Source organism: Trichoplax adhaerens, genomic scaffold (genome assembly GCF_000150275.1).
Source record: "Trichoplax adhaerens TRIADscaffold_1 genomic scaffold, whole genome shotgun sequence".
Taxonomy (NCBI): Eukaryota; Metazoa; Placozoa; class Uniplacotomia; order Trichoplacea; family Trichoplacidae; genus Trichoplax; species Trichoplax adhaerens.
Window position 1 is genome coordinate 8,168,712 of NW_002060943.1, and position 12,070 is coordinate 8,180,781.

The following is a 12,070-nucleotide window of genomic DNA, read 5'->3' on the forward strand; positions in this document are numbered from 1 at the left end:
TTGCAGTACTCACTCAGCAGTCCTAGTACTGACACTGATACCCATTGCCGTCTGCTGATGCAGTGAGTCAGTACAGTACAGTACGCTACAGTAGCCTGGGCTAGACTAGTCTACAGTACACTGTACTGTACTGTACTGTACTGTACAGTACTGTAGACGTGTTAATAACAGTTGAAGCCTATGTAGGTGAAGGTCTCTAGTCTCTTGAGAGTCTTCAGTGAAGCGTATCTACTTTTGCGCATGCTTACGTCAAAGAACAAGCCCGCCATACTTTTTTACCTTTTCGTCCAGTACAAGTCCTGTAGTGATTTCCTTCGTTTCCTTATGGTGGATCGACAAGAAGCTTGAACTCATTGGCAAGGTTAACCACTTGAAAAGTCGTCGACAATCAATGATAGACGAAGGAAAATGAATTTTACTAGTGAAGAATTGAATTATTTGATATATCGTTACTTGCAAGAGTCAGGTTAGCTATTAATTTAGTTGAAGTTATTATGTCATGGTGTTGCCATTTTCATTCCTTGAGTCGAACTGCTTAAAACACTGAGCTATAGTCTTCACTGAAGTATTGTTCAACATGGTAGACGATGTAGACCCTAGAATACTTTTGACCTGGTTGGAAAAGATAGTCGACATTAGTGCTAGCTAACTTATTTCAATGACGAATGATGCAGTACATGTGGAAGAAAAACTATTCTTAAGCAGTAAGACTCACATGTTAGAATCGAACGGGGTTTTGGAAATCACTTTCTATTGAATTTTTACTGGACGCTGTCATAGCCGTCTCAGGCATAGGCATAGCAGTGTTTATTAGTTAAGGTATTGGAAAGAACTTGTCAAGACTGTCTACTTTTACTGCTAGATCAAAGTAGCAAGTTCTACTTGGCAATAGGCTTATATAATAATGATACTCTATTCAAGTTGGAAGTATTACTAGGCTGTAATGTGTCATGGCGTGATAGCTTGATCTTAACCTTGTGAACGTATTCTAATATATTGCACTACTTGAAGTAGAATTGTCATTGCTACAAGGAGGTTCGCAAATAGGATTAACCTAAAATTGATTGGCCCAGGCATTTACAAATAATCGCATAATATAGGATTAAGACACGAGGACGTTACTATTAGCTCTATTTCTCGGCTGTGAGGAAGAGTCTTCTTAGACGTAAAATGATACTAGCGGTTACAATGTACACGTATACGCGTAGTCTTGATTTGATTACCCTGCTGCTGGTGCTGTACTGTATTTTATAATTGGTCACTACCATATCCGCTTAAATTGCTTTGATTAGTGTTATTGCTGCTTACTATCACAAGAATTACTTACGATGTAATGTTGTACCGGAAAATTCTTAAATATCAGTATATGGACACACAGTGTAAGATATCTATCGATTTTGATATTTCTGACGCCTGTAAATAGAATTGTTTCATGTGTTTCGGGCTATTACAGAGAATACAAATAGGCGCAAATTTTTTACAAGATTAAATTAAATTATTGATACGAGTAGTCGCGATAATCTAGTACCATCTACTGACTCTACGGTATTAGGTTTATTGGGTGAAAAATCTTCCTGGTGTGCATACTGTATTTGTAGAGTTTCTATACAGTAAGTTTGTGAAAAAGACAATATATTTCAATATGGTTTGAACAATTTGATTGGTTGCGTCTTTATTGGAGTTCAAACAGTGTCATACCCTTACTAGTATCAATTGAATACTGTTAATGAATAATACGAACGATTCACGTAGAAATATCAATCAGAGACGTAGACGTGCTTACGTAAAATAAGATGTAGCAGTTCTACTTTGACGTAGATATAGTTGTAGGAGGTTACTATGAAGCTATACAATAAATACTAACCGTGTATACTATCTATTTATAGCGATGCTAAACCTTTCTCGAAGTGATCACGTAAAGAAATTAACGACAGATATTGACGTTGTGTTATTTCGTAAAAGTAGATTTGTTAATTTGACGTATGGTGTACACGTAATGTGACAAATTTTATTTCCGTATACTCGGATGCAATGCTCAATATTTGATGATATTACAACAGTATTGAAATGACAAATAAATCAATCGTAATTATAATACGACGTACAGATGGCCATGCACTGTAATAGATGTGGAAGTGCTGCTCTTAAAAGTGTGCATGTTCTTATTTAGCCTTGATTTTAATCGTCGCAAAGGCAACTCTACATATTACTGTAGTTACAAGTCTCCATGTGCATTTGTACTTATAAATATTTGTCTCCATATGTCTTGATACAGGATTTCATCACTCATGTTATACCTTTGGAATAGAAAGTCACATTCACCGCTCGAATATTAATGGTTCTAGTGTACCTCCTGGTGCTTTAATATCCATGGTACAGAAAGGCATGTTGTATTACTATGTCGACATGACTTTAAAAGATGAGGTAAGGGCTTCGTAAAACATTTCTATTGAAGAAATGTCCCTTTTATTATTTCTTAGCTACTCTAATTTTCATTTTCTGTTAGCTAAGATATTCATGGTTTTATGTATGTTCAGTAAGCAAATATCTTCTATTACGATTGATTATAAACCTTATTTTAGCGTTGTTAAAATTGCGATGCCCAATCGCCTCATATTATCCAGTAACGTATTTATAGTAAACCCTGATAAATGCGTTGATGTAATTTATGCATATGGAGGTCTAAAATGGAGTTAGCAATTTAATTAGACAAGAGTACATGAATTGATAATGACAAGATGATGAGCTCTAAATGCTAAGGCTGTTTCGCATTGTGAAACATATTGCACTTGTGCTGTTATAATGTCATCGTACAGCAGTACCATAGTGAATCCCTTGGACCGTGCTAGCGTAAACTGAACACCGAAACGTAGTACTGAATGAGCGATAATTTTTTAACGTTATATTGGTATGAAGTATTTTGCTTAGCTTGGAAATTAGATCGACTCATATCACATGACAAATTCGACAGCCAACTTCATTTGTATCCACGTTTGACTAGTAAATACATTTAATATAATAATTGTGATGGCTGGTAATATAGTACGTAGGAGTACGGTAAATATAAGTTATAGACGCTTTATCTTTGAAATAGTGATATTTTTACTGTACAGTAGATTAAGTTTTGAAGTTGTCACTATACGCGTATGTAGTATTTACAGTAGAGTATACCTTCTCTTTTTATAAGTGGACGCGCTCTTTTTCTTTCCCTGGATAACGCTAGCGCTGTCCTTGATACGAAATTTTGGTTCAATTTTTTTGAAATGTGAGCGTAGATTGGAGTGACTGTAAGTGCCGTAGTGTTTATTAATATAATTACATCTTTTCTTGAAAAACTTGAATAGCGGGCCGATTTTGTTGATTGTCATAAGAAGTTTGTGATGCGACGCATACGCATAATAATCCCAAATAACGCTAGTGCTGCTTACTTGACAAATCCGCGTTAGCAGACACTGGAAACTACCGTAATTAATCAGGGATATCGGATATGATTTTCCTTTCTCTTCTGATTATCTAATGATAGACTTGTTAATGGATTCGGTATTCCGTATCCTTTGATTTTAGTATTTAGGCCCTTACGCAATGGGGTTATTAATGGTTCTAATACTGTTTGATAATGATAGTAACTTACATTCTTTAAAAGATTTTTAGTCTTTAACGTTAGGCCCGGAACAAAACGATGGCAATGTTGTATAGCTATGAAGTTTCAGTGATTGAGTAGCCTTCTATTATAATTGCGCCATTAGAAATTAAAGACATTCGTCAGTAGATATTACAGTGTAACTGTGAATATAACTAATTACCACATGAAGTAGTACATTTTGATGACGTTTGATTCCATTATGAATGCAGAGTTTAATCTGCTATGACTTTGTTATCCAAATTGGGTCAAAATTCTAAATCGTCGATTCTGAAAATTACAGTATTATATTAAGATAATTTCGTTTCATCGTTGGGAAACTATGTAATTTTATATCATAATTTATTACCATTGAAAGACTGTCAGAATTCTACTACTGTACAATAATATTATTGTAATTACAATTAATGGTAAAATATTCTTATTGTGCCTCATTATTCTAAATATGCGCCACTCGTTGCAGCTAACATTAGCAGTTAAAATTTAAATATTATCAATATTTCCGTATTATGGTTGATTGTAATGAATAACTGTTGCAAAAATTTTACAGTATTTTGACGTTACTCATAGGGTGGTGCACAACGCAATCGAGGTGTTTGCACATTATTACAGTCTTGTGGTTATATTTGATACTCATATGTGGGCTGTATTATTTACGATTACGTCTAATTACTTTTCTCTGATACTTTGCTTGCTACCTGAAATTGCTTAGTTTTACTTGCACATACAGTAAAAAATACGTCCTGGTATAAGTAATAATTTGCTATAAGAAAAATTAAATATGTTTTATTTTTTTTCTATTACAGAAAAATGGAGAGAACCAAAATAATCATAATAATTTAGAGAATATTTCACTAATAGATTCGATTGGAAAAATGTCTGAATTATCATCTGGCAATCTTAGTTATGGTGTAGCAACAAATGCAAAAAATGATCAGCAATTAACACCAGATAGCCAAAAAAAGCTTACAAAAGATAGTAAACGTGAAGGTATTATGTGATCGTATAAAGATAATGTTTTAACAAGTCATACTTAACGCAATTCTTGAATTTTTGTCATGAACTTACGATTTATGTGTAAAGTCCAGTATCATGGCATACACTCATATTACTTTTTATCTATTTTCTCATTTAACTGTTCGTGCGTATTAGAAAATTCTGACCAAAGGAGATCCTCCGAATCTGATGTCCATTCAAATAGTATACACAATTCCGAGGTATCTTTTATTTACCTTATTGAAGTTATCGTAAAATGACTGTTTAAGCACGTATGAACTTTAACGCCTTTATAGTTATAGATGTATTAATTAATAACGGTAATCTCAACCGCAGTTGCCTGACATACCGTTTTTATAATGTAGATATTCGCAATAAAATGGCACCCAAATAAAGAGTTAATAGCTACTGGGTAAGACATTTTATGATCTGCCTTAGTACTGAGGATGTACGCTATTCCACTTTATTACCGTCATCGTCTAAAATCTTATGTTATTACTGATGTATATACATAGATCGTCTGATGGGACTGCAAAGATATCACAACCGAATGAGGTCGAAGCAACGGTACTTGAACATTACCCGAATGAAATCGACAAAAGGCAACCTGAAGCTAGTAATGGCAATTGTGGTATTTCTGATCGCTATGCTGTAACTTCGATTGTTTGGAAGGTATGTAACCCTAGTAAATGCCATCGGTATAATAATAGACGTAACAACTGTTAACGTCAAAATGGAAATATTCTTATATATAGCCGGATGGTTCCCAGTTACTAACTGCTTGTGCAGATGGTAAAGGAAGAATTTGGCAGTTGGATGGTAAATTGATCGCTGAAACTTATCTAAGTTTACTTTACATGATGACTTTATAACCGAGAGTGTACTTTCTTATATATAGGTAAGCTAGTGGCGACGCTAAGTAATCACACAGCGCCGATTTTTGTTTGTCGGTGGAATATTGATGGTAGTTTAATTGCGATGGGAAGTGCCGATATGGTACGTGTAATATGAATAAGTAAAGTTAAGATTTCGTAGACTGTTTACTATTTCTTATTAAAACTGTAAATGGTAATGAAGCAACTTGAATTTGTGTAGCGTGTTACAATTTGGGATTCTTCAAGTTATGAAATGAAGCAATGCTGTGATCATCATAAAGGTAAACCATTACTACTGTAGACTATTACAATTTATTAATTAATCAGAACTTAGTATTACGAACGCTTATGTTATGCGGGTATAATGCAGGACCAGTAACGGATATTGATTGGCAAAATGTATCGATATTTGCAACTTGTTCTACGGATCGTTCTGTAGCTGTATGTGAAGTTGGATCTGAGAAGCCGATAAAGTCATACGAAGGACATACGGTATAATTATTAGTTCTGTAAATTACTGAACAAAGTTAGCTAATTTCTAATTGTATTCTGAAATAGAGCGAAATCAACGTTGTTCGATGGGACCCATCATCAAATTTACTTGCATCTGGATCTGACGATTGTACAGTGAAGGTACCAGGAATTTCATTTATTGGTAGAACTATTTTGATACCGTTTTATAAAAATCTGTGATTTATGTAATAAGGTTTGGAATTTAAAGCAAGATAAGTGTGTCCACGATTTCCGTGGTCATGTCAGAAATATTTACGCTATTAAATGGTGTCCAGTTAAGAGAGTGGTGTCGTGTAGTTGCCTTGCAAGGTATGTTCAAAACAACAGATAAATGGTAGAATGTTACTAAGTAGTTTTCAGAAGCACTGGTATGATGTTGGTCTATTTAATTATTAGTGCATCAGCCGATCGAACTATTCGAATATGGGATGTGGATCGTGGTATTTGCTTATATACATTGAATCGTCATCAGAGCCCTGTCTATTCTTTAGCCTTCAACTCCGATGGTAGACTATTGGCAAGTGGTTCATACGACACAGCTGTCAATATATGGTCGTTAGAAGTCAGTAACATTTATTTTTAGCTTGTACCTGCAATATAAATGTGTTTATAGAGATTATTATATTGTCTAGAACGGACTTCTCGTTCGGACGGTGATGATAGATGGACCGGTTTCAGATATTGATTGGCATAAAGATAATAGAATTGTTGCAGTTAGTGGCAATGGCTCGGTAAGAATCGCGTGTCTTTTTATCTAAAGTATCGAATTTAGGTGTAGACTGACTGTTTTCTTTTTTTTTACAGTCGTACGTTATTGACATGAGAAAGAATTATTAATGAAAGTACTTTATAGTGAAAATGGCGTATGGATCAGTACCAGTTCATTTTATATAAATTATTTGCTCTGTATTGTAACAGTACTGTATATATTTCTAAATTTGTAGCGAAAAATATCAAAAGTATACAATTCGTATTGTTTGCCTTATTTCGAGTTTTAATGTATGCTCTATTTTTTTAAATCTCACTAATGTACTTTATTGTAATGGATTGAATTATAGATTGATTCAATCGTAGACATAGAAAGTTTAAATTAGGATTAAATCGTACGAAACATACTGCTCTGTAAGTGTGTCTTCTATGCGATAGTGTAGTTTTTTGTAGGTAACATCTCGAGTATATTTGACGTTATCCCAACTCTCATTACACTGTACAGTATGTGGCACAGGGGTTTACTTCTTTAATGTAATTTCGAATATTGTACACCTTTTCGACCTGCAAAGGTTATCACGGTACTTTGCAGTTGTTTTCTTTCTAATAAAAGCTTTTTATTCGTCAGGTTCAATGTCTTGTTTTGGTAAAAGTAATTAAAAATGTAAATATTATAATCGTTAAACTTGTGGCATAAGACGGTATCAAACAGTTGATTCTTTCAGATTTGTTAGAGTATTTGCATATTGAAAATCATGATTTTGCTCATATTCGCACATATCCAAAGCAACAATGCAGCTTTCCTAAATGAAAAAATGAGTCGCTGTAATTGGCATAGTTACGTAAGTCGTTAGAAATATAAATATCTTAAGGAAGAGTAAACTTACTCGAACTAGGGGTTCACTATCGGAAATATACTTTCGTAACAATTCAAAGCATGCTTCCTGTCCGATATTCGTTTATAATAATGATAACATCAATGATTAATAACACGGTCATTTCTGCAAAAGATATAAAAAGGTACTAGTCTTGGATACCGTAGCGATAGAACCGAGAGCCTCAGCACATTCATGACGAACCATTGCATGTTCTGTTGAATCTTGTAAATGCTACAACAGTATTCATAGAGTATAGGGAAAGCTTTAAATTATTTCGTCAGATAGCAACTAATAACTGCTTTATATACCTTAGTTAAGCTTTCTACTGCAGCTTGATGTTGCATCTGGCCCAAGACATATGCTAGAACACATGGTGCATCAGGTTCGGCCATGGGAGATGTAACATAATGGAATTATTATCGAATAGATATTTAAATAGTCAGGATTATATTGTCATAAATATTGAAGAACCGCATTTGGAGTTAGTGCTCCACTAATCCTAAATTAAAAGCAGTTTACCAATTTCATGCTTAATGAGAGCGCCTTCTACATCTAATGCTGCTGCCAAAGCCTGTAAATATATTTTACGAATATTTTTATGACAGCAAATTCCAATAAAATGAATAATGATCTGACGAAGATACAATATAATACTAACTTTAACTGATTTATCGGTGGCCATATTACGTAAAGAAAACATTGCTCTATAAAATAGGTAGAGTACGTGAGAGCTATGAATGATATGTATTAGTAGTAAAAATTTGTGTAATACGAAAGATAATGACGTATTTAGGTCGCAATTACTGTACCTGTATCGGTTAAATAAGTCCTCATCAGCATTCGTTAGAATAGAGTAGAGCTTACTAACGTTATCCTCCTTACAAGGCGGGGCAGGGTCGATTGAGTTAAATGGATTATTGCTTTACACAATGATACAACAGCATAAATTAATGGTTATAAAGAAGCTGAAGTAAATATGAGCAAAACGTGATGATATCATTTACTAGATTGCGCATATACGAAAATATATGGTCACAATATCAATTTAATTAATAAGTACTAAATCTTACCTTAAGTTTTCTTTCGCACCATGAGTCTTTAACCATTGAATGCGATTTACTGCAAGATGACAGGTGTCTGCAATCTAAATAATGCACATAATTAAGACCAATTATATCCCTATGTACAGTACCAGAATCAATAGATTTATGACTATTCGTAAAAGCGGCTATCCATTGCAGCGATCCTTTCACAGCAATAGTTATAATCTAATATGAGACTACCTATTTTAAAATTAGCATCTATTTACTTCTCTAATGGGATGATTGCAATATTTTTGTAATAACGATAACAATTCTTCAGAATGTACTCCGATTGCGCCTAATGCCTCTCCTGCCTGTAGTCGCCAGAATATAGTGTCATAACTTTGATTACTCTCTTCTTAGATTTACTTTAATCATTGATCAGTATTTAACGGAATTTGTAATAATTGCAATACGATATAATCTCGGTTAATTTTTTTCTAACTTCATGGCGGACGATTGGTTCTTGGTTCTCATCTTCCAGTAAACTATTGGAAGAAAGATAATTTGGTAATTCTGATTTTGTGGCATGGGTGCTATGATTATATTATTGATACAATTGAATGAGTATAATAAGATACGAAATTCTAAAGTAGCAAATAATCTGTGAATTCTCTAAGTAATCAGGTTAATAAATTAGCTTAGTGTCTAAACTAGATAAATTTTGTATAATTACATTATGATGTGTTGACATCTACATTAAACAGCAACTTAGCAATAATCCACTCGCAGACAACGATACCTTAATATAATTTATCCGTATGATTAGCTAAATGGCATTAGCTTAATTACTGAAGTACTAGGCAATATTTTTAAACATAGAAACGGAATACTTTAAAAGGATTTCAATCAAGAAATTGGCGTAGGATTATCTGTGCTTACAAGATTATATTAGGCCTTTTGTTATAACACCTATTCGATATCTTACCTGATTAATACAGGTATTGCATCTTGATCCTAGAGTAAACCGATATCGAGTAAGGTAAATGTAAGAATAGAAAATTTCAAGCAGTTGTGTTATGTTCTAATATATCTATCACTAATTCTTATTGCTACTGTAAGTAGCAACTATGAACAGTATGAGAGTATCAGTAAATCATATTGGCTAACTGTAAAATAGCTATATAGTTGAAGGTAATTGAAATTGGAGTACGAATACTTAATTTTTAAATTTTACGCAGCGCGATCCTGGACTTTTAAATTAATGAAATTAGCATATCGTATATTAGCGTAGATCACTACCGTATGAGTGAAGCTAGGCTTATGTTAAATTATACGTACGAGTATATCACAATAAAAGCCTGTGCAGCACTTTCGCTACTATTGTATTGCAGAAATTATAATCTAAGTTACTATTGCAATATCCAGCAACCAGGAATTTCCGAAATAGAAGCTGACTGGTATTCGCTGTCAGCATTAATTAAGAGTATTTTATTCACTTTAATATGAACTACTGTATATGCTAAAACCGTCCCGAACTTAAAATAAGAAATACTGTGAGAATCAGAAAAAAGTTAAGCAAATGTCTAGCTAGATCTGCATGCTTACATTTCGTGTTAGAAGAACATTGTATACGTGATTCCACTACTACCAGAATGTCATATAGCCTTTTAAAATAATCAAATAAGCAGTTATTTACCTGCATCTGCCCTAAGCAAAATGCACATTCATGTTTTAATAAAGCGGAGGAATCGTTAAAGCCTGTTATAAATAGTGCAAAAATAGATGACGATGAAAGACTAATTGCATAGAAATTTGTGGCAACTTGTAGCTGAATTACGGCAGGAAGTTGCTAGAGATTGTAAGACTTACAATTGTTAATTTGAGAAATGGCCTTGCTGCCACCGATGTTACGCAGTGTAAATAGAGCTCGAAAACGGCTTGGTAAATCTCTGTTTATAATTGAGTGTTGGAATAAAAGAAAAGAAAGGTTATCTAAGTTATACTTGCAGCAATCACAAGCAGAGAGTAAACTGACATTAGTGAATAGAGGATAATCGTGGTATTGCATTTGTCAAAACTAGACTATGTCACTACAAGAGTATTAAGCTATCTCGTAGATACTGTAGTACTGTACTGTTCTAAAGAGGCACGAATTAATTCGTAGCGGAATACCTACGTATAATTAATTATTATTATTATTAAAAGTACACATACACTGTATAATCAAATTGCAGTGACGCAAATGATAGGAATAATCCGAATTGCAACAATGGTATACGATACACCAAAATTAGCGATTGGAATACAGTAGCAGTATAGCATCCATTGCAACCAGACTAGACCACTAAAAGAACCTTAAGTTGTCCCATGGTCATTAAAAAAGTCAGCCATAAGAAGAGTAGATTGGTAACTTTCCAAATCAAGCTGTCATAATCCAAATGACAGCAATCGCATACTGTACATGGCGAATGGAGTAAAGTAATAGCACAATACTTGTATCAAACATAATCAGACTAAGCCTTTACAAGATCCTTGAGCTGTGTCATAGTACTAAAAAGGGCATGCATTAATAGAGGATAACTTGTAAGTTCATAAATGAGCTATCCCACATTAGCATACCGATCATTTCATTGCAATTAATATACAGTACTGTATGTACAAAACATGATTAATGAATGAACGAAGCTCATTGAATATCGTTTTGGCTGTAAACTTAGGTATTAACCTTTTAGGATCGCATAGTACTCTACCAATTATCGTGATATCTTCCTCTTTGACTTGCATGGTTCTATTTGATAAATTTCTGTTGATTTTAACGTCTAATTTTGCCAATTGGATAGACTCCAGAGAATTCGAGCAAGACCTTGATCGGAAGCCTCACGCAGCATTTGACCCAGCTAACCTTGATGGAGATTGCGCATTGAATCAGTTGTAAAACTAATGTCATCCCTAAAGCATTTTTCTTATAGTATACTGTAGTATACAGTATAGGCTAAGCAATACTGTAAGCTATAAAATTGATGGAAAGGATGATCCTATCCCCTTTCCTTTATTGCGACATTAATTTTACAGTACATCAGACGTACAGTATATTGTACTGCACTGATTATACAAAGTACTGTAGTACACAGTACTTTTCGACGTGGACGTCTGGTCGTCCGGTCGTCCTATTCTAGCATTAGCAATCAGCTTCCAAAGCGTCTCGTGCAGCCATTGCTCCCTTTACTCTATCTTGGCAATTGCAAGTTTAAAGTCATTATTCATCTCCGAAATAGTAGATAATCTACGTAAATTACTATTTTTCATTACTCTTGGTTGGCTAAATATACTTGCTGTACTATTAAATCATCTGATTCTAGGTTACCTACGAAAAATTTTCCTCATCTTGCACCTCGTTGTAGAGCTCAAGCTGCAAATATTCTCTGCTTTTATCAA

The 12,070-nt window shown here is 34.0% G+C and overlaps 2 protein-coding genes across 2 annotated transcripts; one reads left to right on the forward strand and one right to left on the reverse strand.

The window, feature by feature from the left end:
• Positions 1-408: 408 nt before the first annotated feature.
• Positions 409-6,782, forward strand: TRIADDRAFT_18846 (uncharacterized protein; the record flags this gene model as incomplete). Its single annotated transcript, XM_002108063.1, has 14 exons — positions 409-466; positions 2,276-2,424; positions 4,459-4,630; positions 4,724-4,827; positions 5,002-5,048; positions 5,152-5,308; positions 5,392-5,455; positions 5,535-5,632; positions 5,732-5,792; positions 5,882-6,003; positions 6,070-6,144; positions 6,218-6,315; positions 6,385-6,586; positions 6,657-6,782. 14 exons carry the CDS (start codon positions 409-411, stop codon positions 6,780-6,782), a joined length of 1,533 nt encoding a protein of 510 aa, XP_002108099.1.
• A 654-nt stretch (positions 6,783-7,436) lies between these two features.
• On the reverse strand, positions 7,437-10,703 carry TRIADDRAFT_18390 (uncharacterized protein; the record flags this gene model as incomplete). The annotated part of the gene is made up of 13 exons (XM_002108796.1): positions 7,437-7,535; positions 7,620-7,676; positions 7,770-7,841; positions 7,919-7,971; positions 8,130-8,181; positions 8,269-8,314; positions 8,420-8,530; positions 8,681-8,754; positions 8,920-9,006; positions 9,138-9,180; positions 9,621-9,649; positions 10,332-10,393; positions 10,505-10,703. 13 exons carry the CDS (start codon positions 10,701-10,703, stop codon positions 7,437-7,439), a joined length of 984 nt encoding a protein of 327 aa, XP_002108832.1.
• Positions 10,704-12,070: the final 1,367 nt, after the last annotated feature.